The 20,359-nt window shown below is 45.8% G+C and overlaps 1 protein-coding gene across 1 annotated transcript in view; it reads right to left on the bottom strand.

Moving 5' to 3' along the window:
- Positions 1-18,705, bottom strand: part of LOC148523422 (uncharacterized) — a 69,707-nt gene extending 51,002 nt beyond the window's left edge. Inside the window, exons 1-4 of the mRNA XM_088473297.1 lie at positions 18,651-18,705; positions 13,500-13,649; positions 13,284-13,418; positions 12,143-12,286 (exon numbers count right to left, since the gene is read on the bottom strand). Coding sequence (XP_088329423.1) covers positions 12,143-12,286; positions 13,284-13,418; positions 13,500-13,649; positions 18,651-18,705 — 484 coding nt within the window. The remainder of the gene's footprint in view (positions 1-12,142; positions 12,287-13,283; positions 13,419-13,499; positions 13,650-18,650) is intronic.
- Positions 18,706-20,359: the final 1,654 nt, after the last annotated feature.

The raw sequence follows: 20,359 nt of genomic DNA, 5'->3' as shown, positions 1-20,359 counted from the left end.
GGTTTAATACTGACTGAGTATGAACTTCCAACTAATCTCCTGGGGAGTTACAGCGACAATGAACATTATTGCATTATATAAGGTCACACAGGGAAGCTGGAGATTGTGCTTGGGAATCTACAGAAGTCTGGTGTTACTAGACTACACCTCCCTACGTTACAGGGGTTCAGCCCCAGCCCACCGATTCTTGGTCCCCATAATAGTATTTTATTATTTATAATCCCCTATAGGCTCCGGATGATTTCTACAAAGATCCAGAGCACTCAGCCTGCGCTGTCTGGTTTCCAGCTACTCTATGTACTAAACCACAGGGGGCACGTCTGATAGATTCAAGGGGTACCTAAAGCTTTAAAAGAAAAAACAAAAAAACAACATTAAGGTCAACAAAAACAGACAACGAAATGGACCTTTGTAAAGTATTGAATGAAAGGGACGTGGGCTGGTGATCAGGGAGTATCTCGTATAACAGGGAGACACTATCATGAGTTATCTGTGCCGGTGTTTCGGGGGACTCCATGTAGGCTGGCAGCAGACACTACACCTCACTTCACCAGCAGAAGCCAACAAATTACATAAACAAGATATAAAAAAAAAATGGTGCTAACACTTACTATATATCATATAAAGAAATAAAAATACTTTATCTAAATATGACTTAAATCTCAAAGAAATACTTATGCTGGCCATACACGCTACAATTATCGGGGCAATCCGCCTGATATCGGCGGATCACCCCGATAATTGTAGCGTGTGTGCGGGCGACCGAGGGTTAAATATTGCTCGGTCGGGCATGCAGGATTGTCCAGCATGCCCGTCCGATGCGATATTTACCCGGTAAACTGTCGGCCGCATCGGGCAGTGTATGCCCATTGTTTCAACAAATTTTTGTTACTACAAAAGAAAAAGAAAAAAACGCTGCTGAAGAAATCCATGGTTAAGTAAAGAAACGCGTTAGCCTTTAACTTCAATCTACACAAAGCATTCACGGATTTGCTGCTACATGTTGAACGAGCACTAGCGTCATCATGTTGGAGGTTCATCTACGTGGGCCGTGGGGTGGAGGTATCAGAGTTTCTGGAGTGTAGGGCCGGCACAAAAATGTATGTTTTATTAAAGTTATACTTTCACGGTGTATGTTTGTTTATTTACAGATTTCTTTAGTTGTGGAACTACAAGTGCCAGCAGGCCCGTAATGCCACGCATGCTGGTATTTGTGGTTCTCCAAATACCAGCATGCAGGGGAGGCTTGCTGGTACTTGTGGTTCTACAACCAAAGACAATATGGAAACTTTAATTTTACACTTTACACTATCAACCCGGCACCCACCGCCCTAGGGTGCCGGGGATAGCCCCGGGCTATCAGTCTAGGCCTGGGGTGCCCTGGAGAGGGGGACCCCTTTATTGGGGGGGTCCTCAACTCCCCAGGGATCCCCAGCCTGGACTGACTAGCGGTCAGGAATAATGCTTTGGCTGGGGAAACCGGTTAAAGGTTTTCCCTGGCTCTGGCATTATCCCCCCGCTAGAAAGAGTTCGGTGCTGGTTCTGGAATTTTCAGGGGACCCCTACTCATTTTGTCCCCTGATTTTCCAGAACCAGGACCAGTTCAACAAAGCTCTGTGCTGGTTCTTAATATACAGGGGCCCCCTACACATTTTGGCCCCTGTATTTTTTGAACCAGAACAGGCTTTATAAAGCCCGGGGCTGGTTATGCTTTTGGGGAGGGGGTGCACGTCATTTTTTTTTAATTTTAAAACATTTATCATAAGTACACACAGAAACATGTACATATCTCATGGATCTGTGCATGTTTCTGTGTTAATCTGACCTGCTTAGGATGTACTCGCTAGCCTGAAGCAGGTCTATTATTTGGGGACTTTTGGTAATCTTTTTTTTGCGAGTCTGAAACAGACACTCTATTACATTGGACGAATTGATTGTTTTCAATGTGAAAACATCTGGATGCGAGTTTGAGAATGGAGATTTTTAGTAACTCTGAAAAATGCGAGTTTTAGTGAACAGACCCCTATTACATTGGAGAGATGTGAAAAATTGTGAGTTTAGCACCAAACTCGCAATTTACCAAAACAGACACCCTATTACATTTGGCCCATAGTCTCCGTATTATTACCACACTATGTAGTCTCCATACTATAGCACTATACAGTCTCCGTACTATAACCACACTATGTAGTCTACGTACTATAGCACTATATAGTCTCCGTACTATAACCACACTATGTAGTCCCCATTCTATAGCACTATATAGTCTCCGTACTATAACCACACTATGTAGTCTCCGTACTATAACCACACTATGTAGTCTCCGTACTATAGCACTAAATAGTCTCCGTACTATAACCACACTATGTAGTCTCCATACTATAGCAATATATAGTCTCCGTACTATAATCACACTATATAGTCCCCATATTAAAGCACTATATAGTCTACGTACTATAACCACACTATATAGTCAACTTACTATAGCACTATATAGTCTCCGTACTATAACCACACTATATAGTCTCCATACTATAGCACTATATAGTCTACGTACTAAAACTACACTATGTAGTCTCCATACTATAGCATTATATAGTCTCCATATTATTACCACACTATGTAGTCTCCATACTATAGCACTATATGGTCCCAATATTATAGCACTATGTAGTCTCCGTACTATAACCACACTATATATTCTCCATACTATAGCACTATGTAGTCTCCATACTATAGCACTATATGGTCCCAATATTATAGCACTATATAGTCTCCGTACTATAACTACAATATGTAGTCTCCATACTATAGCACTATATAGTCTCCGTACTATAACCACACTATGTAGTCTCCATACTATAGCACTATATAGTCTCCGTACTATAACCACACTATGTAGTCTACGTACTATAGCACTATATAGTCTCCGTACTATAACCACACTATGTAGTCTCCGTACTATAACCACACTATTTAGTCTCCATACTATAGCACTATATAGTTTCCGTACTATAATCACACTATATAGTCCCCATATTATAGCACTATATAGTCTCCATACTATAACCACACTATATAGTCAACTTACTATAGCACTATATAGTCTCCGTACTATAACCACATTATACAGTCTCCATACTATAGCACTATATAGTCTACGTACTATAACTACACTATGTAGTCTCCATACTATAGCATTATATAGTCTCCATATTATTACCACACTATGTAGTCTCCATACTATAGCACTATATGGTCCCAATATTATAGCACTATGTAGTCTCCATACTATAACCACACTATATATTCTCCATACTATAGCACTATGTAGTCTCCATTCTATAGCACTATATGGTCCCAATATTATAGCACTATATAGTCTCAGTACTATAACTACAATATGTAGTCTCCATACTATAGCACTATATAGTCTCCATACTATAACCACACTATGTAGTCTCCATACTATAGCACTATATAGTCTCCATACTATAACCACACTATGTAGTCTCTATACTATAGCACTATATAGTCTCTGTACAATAGCACTTTATAGTCTCCGAACTATTACCAAACTATGTAGTCTCCATACTATAGCACTATATAGTCTCCGTACTATAACCACACTATGTAGTCTCCATACTATAGCACTATATAGTCTCCATACTATAGCATTATATAGTCTCCGTACTATAACCACACTATGTAGTCTCCATACTATAACCACACTATGTAGTCTCCGTACTATAACCACACTATGTAGTCTCCATACTATAGCACTATATAGTCTCCGTACTATAACCACACTATATAGTCTCCGTACTATCACCACACTATATAGTCTCCGTACTATCACCACACTATATAGTCTCCGTACTATAACCACACTATGTAGTCTCCATACTATAGCACTATGTAGTCTCCGTACTATAACCACACTATGTAGTCTCCGTACTATAACCACACTATGTAGTCTCCATACTATAGCACTATGTAGTCTCCGTACTATAACCACACTAGGTAGTCTCCATACTATAGTACTATGTAGTCTCCGTACTATAACCACACTATGTAGTCTCCATACTATAGCACTATGTAGTCTCCGTACTATAACCACACTAGGTAGTCTCCATATTATAGCACTATATAGTCTCCGTACTATAACCACACTATATAGTCTCCATACTATAGCACTATGTATTCTCCGTACTATAACCACACTATATATTCTCCATACTATAGCACTATGTAGTCTCCATACTATAGCACTATATGGTCCCAATATTATAGCACTATATAGTCTCCGTACTATAACTACAATATGTAGTCTCCATACTATAGCACTATATAGTCTCCGTACTATAACCACACTATGTAGTCTCCATACTATAGCACTATATAGTCTCCGTACTATAACCACACTATGTAGTCTACGTACTATAGCACTATATAGTCTCCGTACTATAACCACACTATGTAGTCTCCGTACTATAGCACTATATAGTCTCCGTACTATAACCACACTATGTAGTCCCCATTCTATAGCACTATATAGTCTCCGTACTATAACCACACTATGTAGTCTCATACTATAACCACACTAAGTAGTCTCCGGACTATAACCACACTATTTAGTCTCCATACTATAGCACTATATAGTTTCTGTACTATAATCACACTATATAGTCCCCATATTATAGCACTATATAGTCTCCATACTATAACCACACTATATAGTCAACTTACTATAGCACTATATAGTCTCCGTACTATAACCACATTATACAGTCTCCATACTATAGCACTATATAGTCTACGTACTATAACTACACTATGTAGTCTCCATACTATAGCATTATATAGTCTCCATATTATTACCACACTATGTAGTCTCCATACTATAGCACTATATGGTCCCAATATTATAGCACTATGTAGTCTCCATACTATAACCACACTATATATTCTCCATACTATAGCACTATGTAGTCTCCATTCTATAGCACTATATGGTCCCAATATTATAGCACTATATAGTCTCAGTACTATAACTACAATATGTAGTCTCCATACTATAGCACTATATAGTCTCCATACTATAACCACACTATGTAGTCTCCATACTATAGCACTATATAGTCTCCATACTATAACCACACTATGTAGTCTCTATACTATAGCACTATATAGTCTCTGTACAATAGCACTTTATAGTCTCCGAACTATTACCAAACTATGTAGTCTCCATACTATAGCACTATATAGTCTCCGTACTATAACCACACTATGTAGTCTCCATACTATAGCACTATATAGTCTCCATACTATAGCATTATATAGTCTCCGTACTATAACCACACTATGTAGTCTCCATACTATAACCACACTATGTAGTCTCCGTACTATAACCACACTATGTAGTCTCCATACTATAGCACTATATAGTCTCCGTACTATCACCACACTATATAGTCTCCGTACTATCACCACACTATATAGTCTCCGTACTATCACCACACTATATAGTCTCCGTACTATAACCACACTATGTAGTCTCCGTACTATAACCACACTATGTGGTCTCCGTACTATAACCACACTATGTAGTCTCCATACTATAGCACTATGTAGTCTCCGTACTATAACCACACTATGTAGTCTCCATACTATAGTACTATGTAGTCTCCGTACTATAACCACACTATGTAGTCTCCATACTATAGCACTATGTAGTCTCCGTACTATAACCACACTAGGTAGTCTCCATATTATAGCACTATATAGTCTCCGTACTATAACCACACTATATAGTCTCCATACTATAGCACTATGTAGTCTCCGTACTATAACCACACTATGTAGTCTTCATACTATAGCACTATATAGTCTCCGTACTATAACCACACTATGTAGTCTCCATACTATAGCACTATGTAGTCTCAGTACTATAACCACACTATGTAGTCTCCATACTATAGCACTATGTAGTTTCCGTACTATAACCACACTATGTAGTCTCCATACTATAGCACTATGTAGTCTCCGTACTATATCCACACTATGTAGTCTCCATATTATAGCACTATATAGTCTCCATACTATAACCACACTAGGTAGTCTCCATATTATAGCACTATATTGTCTCCGTACTTTAACCACACTATGTAGTCTCCATACTATAGCACTATATAGTCTCCGTACTATAAATACACTATGTAGTCTCCATACTATAGCACTATGTAGTCTCCATACTATAACCACACTATGTAGTCTCCATACTATAACCACAGTTACAGTATGCAGTGAGTTCAATCCTTAATTATCACAGGAGATATTTTTCTCTTGATGATTGGACCCCTTAATCCCCCACATACAGTAGAAGGCCATAGTCTGACAGAGAATCGGCACCTAGCATGGGGCAGGTGGAAATTTCAGTGACCAATATTTGTGTCTGAACACGCACAAAGTTGTCACTCCAGTACTAGCACAGTGGGTGCAGTATAAGAGACAGGGGTCTATTTACTAAGCTGTGTTAGGAGACAAAGTGAAATGAGAAAAGGTACCAGCCAATCAGCTCCTAATGACAGTTGGGAGCTGATTGGCTGGCACCTTATCACTTTTCACTCTGTCTCCTAACACTGCTTAGTAAATAGACCCCATAGACAGTAATTAGATAGACACCAGATGTTAGACAAACAAAAAGTTTGACAGGGACAAAAGTACGACATTAAATGGTCGACAATTTTTTTTTTGTTATTTAGCCCTAATCTTCATCCTAACCCTAACCCTCCTTCCTGATGCCTAACCCTAACCATCTGGGTAAGTGCCTAACTGTAACCATGGGGGTAAGTGCCTAACTCTAACCATGGGGGTAAGTGCCTAACCCTAACAATCTGGGTAAGTGCCTAACTCTAACCATGGGGTTAAGTGCCTAACTCTAACCATCTGGGTAAGTGCCTAACTCTAACCATGAGGGTAAGTGCCTAACTCTAAACGTGGGGGTAAGTGCCTAACTCTAACCGTGGGGGTAAGTGCCTAACTCTAACCGTGAGGGAAAGTGCCTAACTTTAACCGTGAGGGAAAGTGCCTAACTCTAACCATGAGGGAAAGTGCCTAACTAACCGTGAGGGTAAGTGCCCAACTCTAAAAGTGAGGGTAAGTGCCTAACTCTAACCGTGAGGATAAGTGCCTAACTCTAACCATGAGGGTAAGTGCCTAACTCTAACCGTGAGGGTAAGTGCCTAACTCTAACCGTGGGGGTAAGTGCCTAACTCTAACCGTAGGGGTAAGTGCCTAACTCTAACCGTGAGGGTAAGTGCCTAACTCTAACCATGAGGGTAAGTGCCTAACTCTAACCGTGAGGGTGAGTGCCTAACTCTAACCGTGAGGGTAAGTGCCTAACTCTAACCATGAGGGTAAGTGCCTAACTCTAACCGTGAGGGTAAGTGCCTAACTCTAACCGTGGGGGTAAGTGCCTAACTAACCGTGAGGGTAAGTGCCTAACTCTAACCATGACGGTAAGTGCCTAACTCTAACCGTGAGGGTAAGTGCCAAACTCTAACCGTGAGAGTAAGTGCATAACTCTAACCCTCCTTCCTGATGCTTAACTCTAACCCTAAACTTAATCCTAAAAAAAAAAAAAAATTGTCACCTATTTTCGTTTTGAACTTTTGACCCTGTTGATCTTTTGCACCTTTCCAACTTTTACATGTCTATCTTTAGTGTGTCTGACTGTTGCCCCTGTCGAACTATTGACTGTCTAACATTTGGTGTCTATCTAATTACTGTCTATCTATAGTTAGGACCATCTTGCACAGTCAGGCGCTTGTACACCAGGGGAAGAGCTTTTACCAGCATTAGCAGAAAGTCACAGATGATGAAGTAGTAGCAGCATTGTGCGACTGTATCAGTCCATATGTCCGGGATAGTTTCCCATGTAACAGAGCCACAACAACACAATGGTAACAATAAGCATCACATTGGAACAGAGTCATACTCATTAGTCTCCAGGGACACTCTGCACCAGTCCTGAACAGGGCGAGCACCTGACCACCAAGCTTCCAATGTATTGTTCTATCAGGTCTTTGCACACGTTGTGCATTGCTCAGGGCCCATGAATAATGACCACCCAGTGCCCACCAGTAGCCAGATATCAGCAGGAGCGTAAACGTACACACCACCACAGAAGGACTCCTGGATTTCTGGGTTTGGCCTATCCAGGGCTTGGTTTATGTGGATCACTAACAGTTTGGGTGTAGATACCCCAATTTGCAAATCAGGAATTTGGGGTGACATCATTTCTTAGAAGTACATTAGGTACATTACACAGATTGTTATACAGGTCATGGAGACACATTGGACCTCAGGGAACACATAGAAGCCATCCACCTCTTTACGGATTTGAAAGTTGACTTTATTTATGGAACATGTGCTGATTGCTCAGCAAGTTACTCAAGGTCCTGGAGAAACGAGAGTTTAATCTTATTGTGAAACAGAGATTAGCAGTATACTAAGATTGGAAATAAGACTATTGTGATGCTACAGCGGTAATCAGGGTCATCTCTCTGTATTCCGGATGTCACAGGATCCAAGTCCCCGAGAACATCCGACATTTTCTTTTAGTCACATTTTCATTTCGCTGTAGGGTCAGAAAGGGTTTAAATTAGTTCATATGAAGTAAAGACCCCCCCCCACCCACCCGAGACTGCCTGTGTTATACCTGACATCTCATTGCTGACCACCAGGGGGCGCTGACGACAGCTGTGACAGAGTGCTCGCTAGGCCTAACACATGAATCCGGCTACAATCTCATTTAGATGCCGCTATTCCATTCCTATAAAAATAATTCTCACTGAGGCTCAGTAAGATCTTTAGAGAGGGAGACTCTTTACTACGTCATGGGGCTAATTTAGCTAAGGACGCATTAACTATCGCAGCGGCCAGCACTAATATGGTAATGTGGCAGGAGGCCTCCCACCTCCTGCATGTCTTACTGATCCGAGCTGCGTCCTTGGATGCAGCATCGGATAATCTATTTGACCATCGGCCAGCTGAGTGACCCATAGGGTCACACAGGCAGGCCGTCATAGATGTTCTAAAGAGGCCGACGTAGATCCTGCTTTCTCCACTCCACCCTAACGGCAGTGACAGCCCTGATTCCTAGTTATAAGCCAAAAATTCCACAACCGAATGGAGAGGAGATTATAGGTCTGACTCCGTGGTGGCACCATATTGCAGCAGCGGCTGCGTCTTCATGCTAAGGCCACGCCCCATGGCATTCATACAGAGACGCCAACCGGCACCATACCTAATCCGTCACTGTGTATATTAACATGCATCATCGGTCACAGCGTGAAACAATGCACCAGCGCTACATAGGCGCAGAATCTCCATCTATACATGGCTGCTGGTGTCAGAGCAAAAGGCGCAGTCGCTGGCCGTGACATGTCCGCGTCTATCTAGCCACACCCTGCTACCACCTAGAAGAATCCACTGAAATGGCCTCTGTGTTCAGATTCGTTCTGCGTCTCACAACAGTCACCATGATGACGCATGCGCAGACTGAAAAAATCGTCCACTTGCGTGCGGCACGGACACTGCGCACACCCCTCTATCAGGCCCTGAGTGTGACCAGAGTCATCCCTTCTTTGTTTGCTATGAGAGATATGGACCATGGGGCCAATTCAGACGCGGTCGCAAGGCTGCGTTCGCACGCACCCGGTTGCTAGTCGCAATCTGCCCACACGTATAAGACACAGTGCGCGTGAATGAACCAGGCGCTGCAATCAGAAAGTGATCGCAGCGAGTACACAGATGCTCCGCAAGCATGAGTGACAGAACGTGCCGTTTGTGGGTGGTGACAGGGGCTGGTCGATGGTAACGGGGGTGTGGTGGTGCGAACACAGGCGTGTCTGTGCATTTTAACGCCGTTTCAGGGGCGTGCATAATTAAGACGCATCGTCAACATACATGTCATATGGCTGAAATACAGACAGCAGCATTCGCAGTGCTTGCGGTAGGGAAAGGTCAACCACAAGTGCTGCGTATGTGTCCGATGTTGGCCGAAGGTACCGATGGTTTAATACACTTCCTGGAGATGACGTATGTTACTAAGGGAAAGTGGGCGTCTCGTGTCAGGCTGGTGGGCGTCTAGTTACATACCGCGATCGCACGGCAAGATATAGTGGGCGTGTTGTCTTGCTAGCGATCACAGAATTTGCGTACTTTGCCTGCTGACAGCTGTGTATGAACGCAGCTTAGCGTCCGGGTCTGAATCGGGCCCCATGTTCCTTCCCATTCTGATAACGTGGGTCACTGCTGACCTGGCATGGTCAGACATCATCTCTACGCTGTGTATTAGGGAATTAGGAATGTTGACGATAAAGGGCATATGTATTAATCATCGATTTCTAAACCCGATTATGATCATTTCTCATCGCCCCATATAGCGGCAATAAGAAATGTTGGGTAGCCCCAATGTATCACTACCGAAAGGAGCCCGTCCCCAGGATGCCATCACCTCACATCTGCGGGAACCTGGCATGCTGCTGGCATTGCCCACAGGCATATCCTCTTACAGAAAGCGCCCTACCTGCCTGGCACCCCTGTGAGAGTGTTATAGGGCGGGATGCAGCAATGTGAGAACCGCGGTCACACCCCAGAAAATACTGTTTTCTGGGGTTTGACCACATTTCTCATATGTACCAAGCTCTGGATGTGAATCTATGGGATTCTGGGCCTGATTCAGAGCCGGACGCTCAGACAGAGCGCTCACTCTGAATCACGGCTTTTTTTTCTTTTTTTGTTGCGGCCTCCTGGACGCTCGCATAGCTGTGGGTTACCACCCACAGCTTATGCGAGCGTCCATGATGATGGTCGCGATGGTCAAGACCATCGCGACCATCGGGCTTGCGACGAGATCCTTGCTGTAGGGTCTCGTCTGCCGCAAGCCCAGGAGAGATTTTGGCTCTATCAGAGCCAAAATCACTCCCACTGACATCACTAGCGATGTCAGTGGGGCCGACCCCAGACGGTAGGCATTCCCATGGGAACGCCTCTGTCTGGGCAGCAACGCCCCTGGCACGCCCACCAAAGGGGGCGTGCTGTCACTCACCGTCGACAGCACGCCCCCTTTGGAGCGAGACCCATAACGACGGCTTGGCAGCCTCCGTCGTGCGCATGCGCACTTGCCCAACATCGACCCGCTTGCGAGCGCTCGCGAGCAGGTCTGAATTAGGCCCTCTATTCAGAGAGTGATGTGAGCGGGATCCATTAAGCCCCCACGGCATGTGCAGAGGGACGGCAGAGGGCCTTCTGGGTCATAGATCGGTCTTGTGCGATTTTATTTATACAGAATGGTGTAATTAACATCGACATGCATGTAAAGAGTGGCGAGATGCATCGCGTCCCGGATGCTATACATCGTGCATGCCGCCTTTGGTCTCGAATGTCCTTAACACAAGGAGAAAAAAGACCCAGAAATGTTTTTGTAATCTCAGAATGTGAGATGGGAACGTTCTCAGCAAACACTTTCCCTTTATAAGAATTATCTCCTCAGATAGAAGAACATGGAAAGCGGAGACTGACACCGGCCTTTTATTGCGCTTCCCGGTGTCCATTTTCACATTAGATAAGGACAAATGCTGCGAAACTGCCACAAAAACCCTCACTGCACCCTCCATTGCCCCTCCCCAAAAGATAATCTGTTTGAGGAAGCGCGTGCACGCCAGACCGCAGGCACACGTGTGACCGTGTACATGACCCGTAGGGCACACGTGTGACCGTGTACATGACTCATGGGGCAGGCGCTCATGCTGGTTTCATGTTCAGGGGAGTGAAAAGGTTCCTCTGATCCTACCTGCAGTGACAGTCGGGGGGTTTGCTACCTGAGCCCAACAGCTGCTGCTGAGCCTCCCGACTTTCCTCTATAAAAGAGCTCCCGGCTGTGCACAGGGCATCCCAATGATAGGCCGCTGTGTGATCACCTTGTACAGGTACGTGGGGGGCACCCAACCAATTCTGCAATCTATGCCCCTTACTTCAAAGCTCAATCTAATATACTATCCTGCAAAATGGCTCCAGGGATCTGAAAGGACTCGGTAAATAACTGACATAACTCTTCCTGCCCCCCCTGCATTACCTGGGAAGACTGGGGTCACACACTGCTGCCCCTCTCCAGAAACGCAGCATATCTCATTCACATAACAGTCTGAGTCCCGGCTGCACTGGACGGACTGACACTGCGCAGGCTTCCCATCATTCTTGGGGCAAACGCCGCCCGGTTCTGCAGTGAGAGATAAAAAATAGACAGGCACTATGCGCTGTGACATTGTATATATCATTAAGGAGAAATTTCTTGTCCAGTTCTTGTTCAGCACATAAGGCTCCATTTATTAATGAGTTTTATCACCAAAACGAGTGATAAATGTCACTGCGTATGATAAATGGTGCTCCAGCCAATCAGCTCCCACTGTCACTTTTCTAACAGATGACAGTTGGTAGCTGATTGGTTGGAGCACCATTTATCATACACAGTGACAGTTGGGAGCTGATTGGCTGGAGCACTATTATCATACACAGTGACAGTTGGGAGCTGATTGGCTGGAGCACCATTTATCATACACAGTGACAGTTGGGAGCTGATTGGCTGGAGCACCATTTAGCATACACAGTGACAGTTGGGAGCTGATTGGCTGGAGCACCATTATCATACACAGTGACAGATGGGAGCTGATTGGCTGGAGCACCATTTATCATTCACAGTGACAGTTGGCAGCTGATTGGCTGGAGCACCATTTATCATACACAGTGACAGTTGGGAGCTGATTGGCTGGAGCACCATTTATCATACACAGTGACAGTTGGGAGCTGATTGGTTAGAGCATCATTTATCATACACAGTGACAGTTGGGAGCTGATTGGTTGGAGCACCATTTATCATACACAGTGACAGTTGGGGGCTGATCGGTTGGAGCACCATTTATCATACACAGTGACAGTTGGGAGCTGATTGGTTGGAGCACCATTTCTCATACACAGTGACAGTTGGGGGCTGATTGGTTGGAGCATCATTTATCATACACAGTGACAGTTGGGAGCTGATTGGCTGGAGCACCATTTATCATACACAGGGACAGCTGGGAGCTGATTGGCTGGAGAACCATTATCATACACAGTGACATTTATCACTCAGTTTGGTGATAAAACTCGGTAGTAAATGAGGACCTATGTCCCTTCGATTGTTACGTCTGACGGATATTGTTGAGAAGTATCTCAGATACCTCGGAAAGGCTTCTGGCAGGTCTTCCCACAGATATCACAGCAAATCTTCTGGTCGAGGCAGTCACTGTCGCTCTTACACTCGTATGGAAGTTTTTCACACTTGATTTTTATAGGGGGACAGCGGCCAGGCCTTACTGCAGAGGGGGAGAGGACAGAGAGTAATGTACAGTGACCGCTCATACAGTGCCACGCACTAGACACGGAGGGGGCCCTACCTTCCAAAGGGTCCACACATTCCCAGCCGCAGTTCTGGCAGCAACATTTCTTGCCGGCGCGACACTGTGTGTCGTTGTGACACTGGGCAGGTATAGGCCTGGCAAATGCACAGATGGACGGATCAAACGCAGGGCACACATAGTTCACGTCTAGAAGAGAATGGGAAAAAGTCGTTTATGTAATAAAAGATTGCTGTGGTTGCTGTAGTTATGGGAAATAATAAATACAATGTATAACTGGGTAAATAGTGAAGCCAGGACTGTGCAGGTGAGAGTGGGACATTCAGAGACAAGGGGTGAGAGATGGCGTTACCCCATCATATAAAGGGGTCTTCACAAGCACAGTAAATGGATTCATGCTTTGGACACCTCTCTCTGAATGACCCCCCTTGTCTCTCAACTGAAATAAAACGACAGAAGTGATTCAATCCAACTAATTCAGAATACATAAACAAATTGTTGGTCCGGGGGGCCGATAGATAATAGGAACATCCAGAGAAGAGGGGTTGGAAATCCGGATAGCCTGTACCGCTGATGAAGTGAAGGAGAATGATTGGACATTTGGTGGGAATTGGTAGAACTGTGAAAGTGCCGAGTTGGGAAAGGAATAATCTAACCCTCACCCGCTGTACTGCCTCTGGGGCTGGGGGTGTGGGTGAGGTGGAGTTTACTATGTTAGAGGGTTGGTAGGGGGTAGATTTGGTGAGAGGATGTAGTTTTCAGACCAGCGGACGGGGAAGCCCGACATGGGACTTAAGATAGGAGTTGGAAATAAATACAGACGGCCATCTTAATACCAATGCTAGAATCCAGAAGAGGACGCCAGCCGAATTAGGTAAATCCGGGGTGCCCTTAGTGAAAGCCGCAGGGGGCGGTATTGGTGGTAGGTTTAGCCAGCATAGCAGAGTTAGGGTTAAGTTTTGGGGGGAGGTTAGGGTTAGGCACCCATAGAGGGGAATGTTGGGGTTAGGCACCACTGGGGGGGTTAGTGTGCGGGGTGGGGATGGTTAGGGTTAGGCAGCCATAGAGGGGAATTTTGGGGTTAGGCACCACTGAGGGGGTTAGTGTGCAGGGTGGGGATGGTTAGGGTTAGGCACCCATAGAGGGGAATGTTGGGGTTAGGCACCACTGGGGGGGGTTAGTGTGCGGGGTGGGGATTGTTAGGGTTAGGCACCCATAGAGGGGAATGTTGGGGTTAGGCACCACTGGGGGGGTTAGTGTGTGGGGTGGGGATGGTCAGGGTTAGGCACCACTGGGGGGGTTAGTGTGCGGGGTGGGGATGGTTAGGGTTAGGCACCACTGGGGGGGGTTAATGTGCGGGGTGGGGATGGTTAGGGTTAGGCACCACTGGGGGGGCTAGTGTGTGGGGTGGGGATGATTAGGGTTAGGCACCACTGGGGGGGTTAGTGTGCGGGGTGGGGATGGTTAGGGTTAGGCACCATGAGGGGGGGTTAGTGTGCGGGGGGGGAGGGTTAGGGTTAGGCTACAAGAAAGGAGGGTTAGGGGGAGAAGGGGGAAGGGGAAGTATACTTACCTGACCCCTGTGGGGATATTAACCTTCGGGATGCCACTGTCGGTATAGTATTAGGAGGCATCCCATCAGCCAGCATTATGTCACCGGCTACTGGAAGCAGGAGGAGGTAGAGAAGATGGGAGGATGTAGCTAGAACAGCTCTTTGCTGCCTTGTGGTATAAGACAAGAAGTGACAGGGGACTGTATGTGACATCCCGCCCTGTATGTGACATCCCGCCTCCTGCATGTGACATCCTCACCCTGTATGTGACATCCCGCCCCCTGCATGTGACATCCCCACCCTGTATGTGACATCCCGCCCTGTATGTGACATCCCGCCCTGTATGTGACATCCCGCCCCCTGCATGTGACATCCCGCCCCCTGCTTGTGACATCCCGCCCCCTGCATGTGACATCCCCACCCTGTATGTGACATCCTGTCCTGTATGTGACATCCCCACCCTGTATGACATCCTGCCCTGTATGTGACATCCCACCCTGTATGTGACATCCCACCCTGTATGTGACATCCCTCCCTGTATGTGACATCCCGCCCCCTGCATGTGACATCCCCACCCTGTATGTGACATCCTGCCCTGTATGTGACATCCCATCCTGTATGTGACATCCCACCCCCTGCATGTGACATCCCCACCCTGTATGTGACATCCCGCCCTGTATGTGACATCCCATCCTGTATGTGACATCCCGCCCTGTATGTGACATCCTATCCTGCATGTGACATCCTGTCCTGCATGTGACATCCTGCCCTGTATGTGACATCCCGCCCTGTATGTGACATCCCGTCCTGTATGTGACATCCCACCCTGTATGTGACATCCCGCCCCCTGCATGTGACATCCCCACCCTGTATGTGACATCCCGCCCTGTATGTGACATCCCCACCCTGTATGTGACATCCCCGCCCTGTATGTGACATCCCTCCCTGTATGTGACATCCCGCCCCCTGCATGTGACTTCCCCACCCTGTATGTGACATCCTGCCCTGTATGTGACATCCCATCCTGTATGTGACATCCCGCCCTGTATGTGACATCCTATCCTGCGTGTGACATCCTGTCCTGCGTGTGACATCCCGCCCTGCGTGTGACATCCCGCCCTGTGTGTGACATCCCGTCCTGTATGTGACATCCCACCACCTGCATGTGACAGCCCACCCTGTATGTGACATCCCGCCCTGTATGTGACATCCCGCCCTGTATGTGACATCCCGTCCTGTATGTGACATCCCACCCCCTGCATGTGACATCCCACCCCCTGCATGTGACATCCCCACCCTGTATGTGACATCCCATCCTGTATGTGACATCCCATCCTGTATGTGACATCCTGCCCTGTATGTGACATCCTATCCTGTATGTGACATCCTGTCCTGTATGTGACATCCCGCCCTGCATGTGACATCCCCACCCTGCATGTGACATCCTATCCTGTATGTGACATCCCGGCCTGTATGTGACATCCTATCCTGTATGTGACATCCTACCCTGTATGTGACATCCCGGCCTGTATGTGACATCCCGTCCTGTATGTGACATCCCGTCCTGTATGTAAAATCCTCCCTGTATGTGACATCCTATACTGTATGTGACATCCCGTCCTGTATGTGACATCCCGTCCCCTGCATGTGACATCCCGCCCCCTGTATGTGACATCCTATCCTGCATGTGACATCCCCACCCTGCATGTGACATCCCGCCCCCTGTATGTGACATCCGGCCCCCTGCATGTGACATCTCACTGGCATTTATTATATCACCTGCCATAAGGAAAATGTAGAAATAACGATTTTATAATGAAGTAACAATAAAAGTGACATTTTAATCAGTGTAATTTATAAATAGCAACAACACCTACAGTTCTGATAATAAGCAAATGGTCAGAGAGCGCCCCCTACAGGAATACTTGGGGGACAATTAATCCATAGACATACTCAATGCCATCTGGGCGCGATATTAACGCCCATGATCGCATCGCATTATGTAAAAATAGCGCCCGGATGTATGATATCGCACATGCAGGGACAGGACGGCATTACAGGTCTCTTCTCTCTCGGGACTCCTGCACATGCAGGGACAGGACGGCATTACAGGTCTCTTCTCTCCTATCTCGGGACTCCTGCACATGCGAGTTCTACAGACCACACATACAAGGCGGCATTGCTGCATGACGTATAGCATTCCGGACGCGATGGATCCCGCCACCCTCCGCATGCCTGCTGGCACTAGAAACGCCCGTGCCCATGAAGAACACTGCATAGGACATCTCTCAGTAAGAGCGGCCCTTTACCTTGGAAGGACCTCTGGGTCTATGACGTCCTTCTGCTCATGCACAGAAACACACACACCGAGGGGGGTGCTGGGAGGGATCTGCCAATAGAAGCCCATAGGCTTATACAGGAGAACGCCATCAGGAGATGGCATTACCCACCGCAACCAAGCCCCAGAGGGCATCACACTAGAAAGGCTTGGTGCATATGAGAAATTAGGTCAAACCAGAATTTTGGGGGACTGTATATAACCACATTACCTGCTGTACTGTACCTGTGCCTGTGTGACCTGTATATAACCACATTACCTGCTGTACTGTACCTGTGTGACCTGTATATAACCACATTACCTGCTGTACTGTACCTGTGTGACCTGTATATAACCACATTACCTGCTGTACTGTACTTGTGTGACCTGTATATAACCACATTACCTGCTGTACTGTACCTGTGTGACCTGTATATAACCACATTACCTGCTGTACTGTACCTGTGTGACCTGTATATAACCACATTACCTGCTGTACTGTACCTGTGTGACCTGTATATAACCACATTACCTGCTGTACTGTACCTGTGTGACCTGTATATAACCACATTACCTGCTGTACTGTACCTGTGTGACCTGTGTATAACCACTTTACCTGCTGTACTTTACCTGTGTGACCTGTATATAACCACATTACCTGCTGTACTGTACCTGTGTGACCTGTATATAACCACATTACCTGCTGTACTGTACCTGTATATAACCACATTACCTGCTGTACTGTACCTGTGTGACCTGTATATAACCACATTACCTGCTGTACTGTACCTGTGTGACCTGTATATAACCACATTACCTGCTGTACTGTACCTGTGTGACCTGTATATAACCACATTACCTGATGTACTGTACCTGTGTGACCTGTATATAACCACATTACCTGCTGTACTGTACCTGTGTGACCTGTATATAACCACATTACCTGCTGTGCTGTACCTGTATATAACCAGATCACCTGCTGTACTGTACCTGTATATAACCAGATCACCTGCTGTGCTGTACCTGTATATAACCAGATCACCTGCTGTACTGTACCTGTATATAACCAGATCACCTGCTGTACTGTACCTGTATATAACCAGATCACCTGCTGTGCTGTACCTGTATATAACCAGATCACCTGCTGTACTGTACCTGTATATAACCAGATCACCTGCTGTACTGTACCTGTATATAACCAGATCACCTGCTGTGCTGTACCTGTATATAACCAGATCACCTGCTGTGCTGTACCTGTATATAACCAGATCACCTGCTGTACTGTACCTGTATATAACCAGATCACCTGCTGTCACTAACCTGCAGCCAGCACTGATGAGATGAGGAGGACGATGGGGCCAGCAGCTCCAGTCATGTCTGGTTCAGATGATGAGTGTAAGGTGCTCGGCACATGGACATTTATACCCAGAGCACAAGATTAAACACTATGGCCCTCATTCAGAGCCACTCGCAAGTGGGCGTACGTAAAAAAATATTTAAATTCAAGCACTCGCTCGTTTTTTCGTACGCAGCTAAAAATCCTCCCCAAACTCTACCGACCCCTCCTCTAACTAACGAGCATGCCAAATAGCGAGCGTACATCCCCGAAATGGCTTGAAGGGAACGCACGCAAAAGTACAAATCGGAAGTGGGCCTGTCAGATTCCGATTACCTGCTCGTTTATTCTGCCTACCTCCCTCAATCGTATCATGCCAATCAATGTATCAATTAGCTTAATTGTTTTTTTTCTTTCAACACAATGCAATAAACTTTAATCTTGTCCGTGTTTGTATTTGCTCGCAGAATACGTACGGCTTAACATTCGCTTTTATTGTTCAAAATACATGTTAGCCCCAATTAAACAATTGTTCTATTTGTTTGGATCCCCGCAAATTTTCTGTGGTTCATTTCTTTATTTTAATTTGCTTACGCATGTCACTGCATCAAGCCTATCATAACTCTCAAGAGATTTGTGGCCCTGTCGAACACATGACTCATACACTAACCAATAGAATTTGTCCTGTTAATTTCCCAAATACATTAGCCAATCAAATTTTTTTTTGGTGCTTTATTAAAAATAATTTTCTAAAAATACACCATTGCCATCATGAGATCCGCCGCATTCACCAGGCGCGAAGTGCTGGTGCTCACGGAGGTGATGGACAGGCGGATCACCAGTCAGCCTCCACCCATCACAAATAGCAGAAAGCGTTCTGCATATGCGGAGGTACGTCGCCGCCTGCGCTCCTTCAGCTCACGCCGACATATTGGCCAGCTGGAGCGCAGGTGGTCGGACCTGCACCGGCGGATGCCCCGCTTGCTGGCATGCTTTCGCATGCAGATCGAGGAAAGTAAGTTTTATGGACTGTGGTTTTCAAGTTTATCTTGTGGGCCCTAACTGCGTGTGCATGTTTTCATGTCTGTCCTATTTATTCATTGCAGTCATATCTGCATGTGCATGTTTTCATGTCTGTCCTATTTATTCATTGTAGTCATATATGCATGTGCATGTTTTCATGTCTGTCCTATTTAGTCATTGTAGTCATATCTGCATGTGCATGTTTTCATGTCTGTCCTATTTAGTCATTGTACTCATATCTGCATGTGCATGTTTTCATGTCTGTCCTATTTAGTCATTGTAGTCATATCTGCATGTGCATGTTTTCATGTCTGTCCTATTTAGTCATTGTACTCATATCTGCATGTGCATGTTTTCATGTCTGTCCTATTTAGTCATTGTAGTCATATCTGCATGTGCATGTTTTCATGTCTGTCCTATTTATCATTGTAGTCATATCTGCATGTGCATGATATTTTTTTTGTTTTTGGATGCCTGTTGAAACTAACCACAATATTTTTTACATCTTTTAGGGGCACAGCAAAGACTACGGCGTCATCGGCAGACAAGACGCCGGTCCCGGCCCCTCTCTCCAACCCCCAATTCCTCAATTACACCCTCCTCCCCAGACCCTGTGGCCGAGATTTCGGGTCTACTTCCCCTCCAGCCCAATTCCCCCTCTCCTCCAACC

The sequence above is a fragment of the Taudactylus pleione genome, unplaced genomic scaffold (genome assembly GCF_031769625.1).
Source record: "Taudactylus pleione unplaced genomic scaffold, aTauple2 ptg000134l, whole genome shotgun sequence".
Classification (NCBI taxonomy): Eukaryota; Metazoa; Chordata; class Amphibia; order Anura; family Myobatrachidae; genus Taudactylus; species Taudactylus pleione.
Note: the sequence above shows the minus strand (reverse complement) of the source record. Positions and strands in the feature narration are given on the sequence as shown.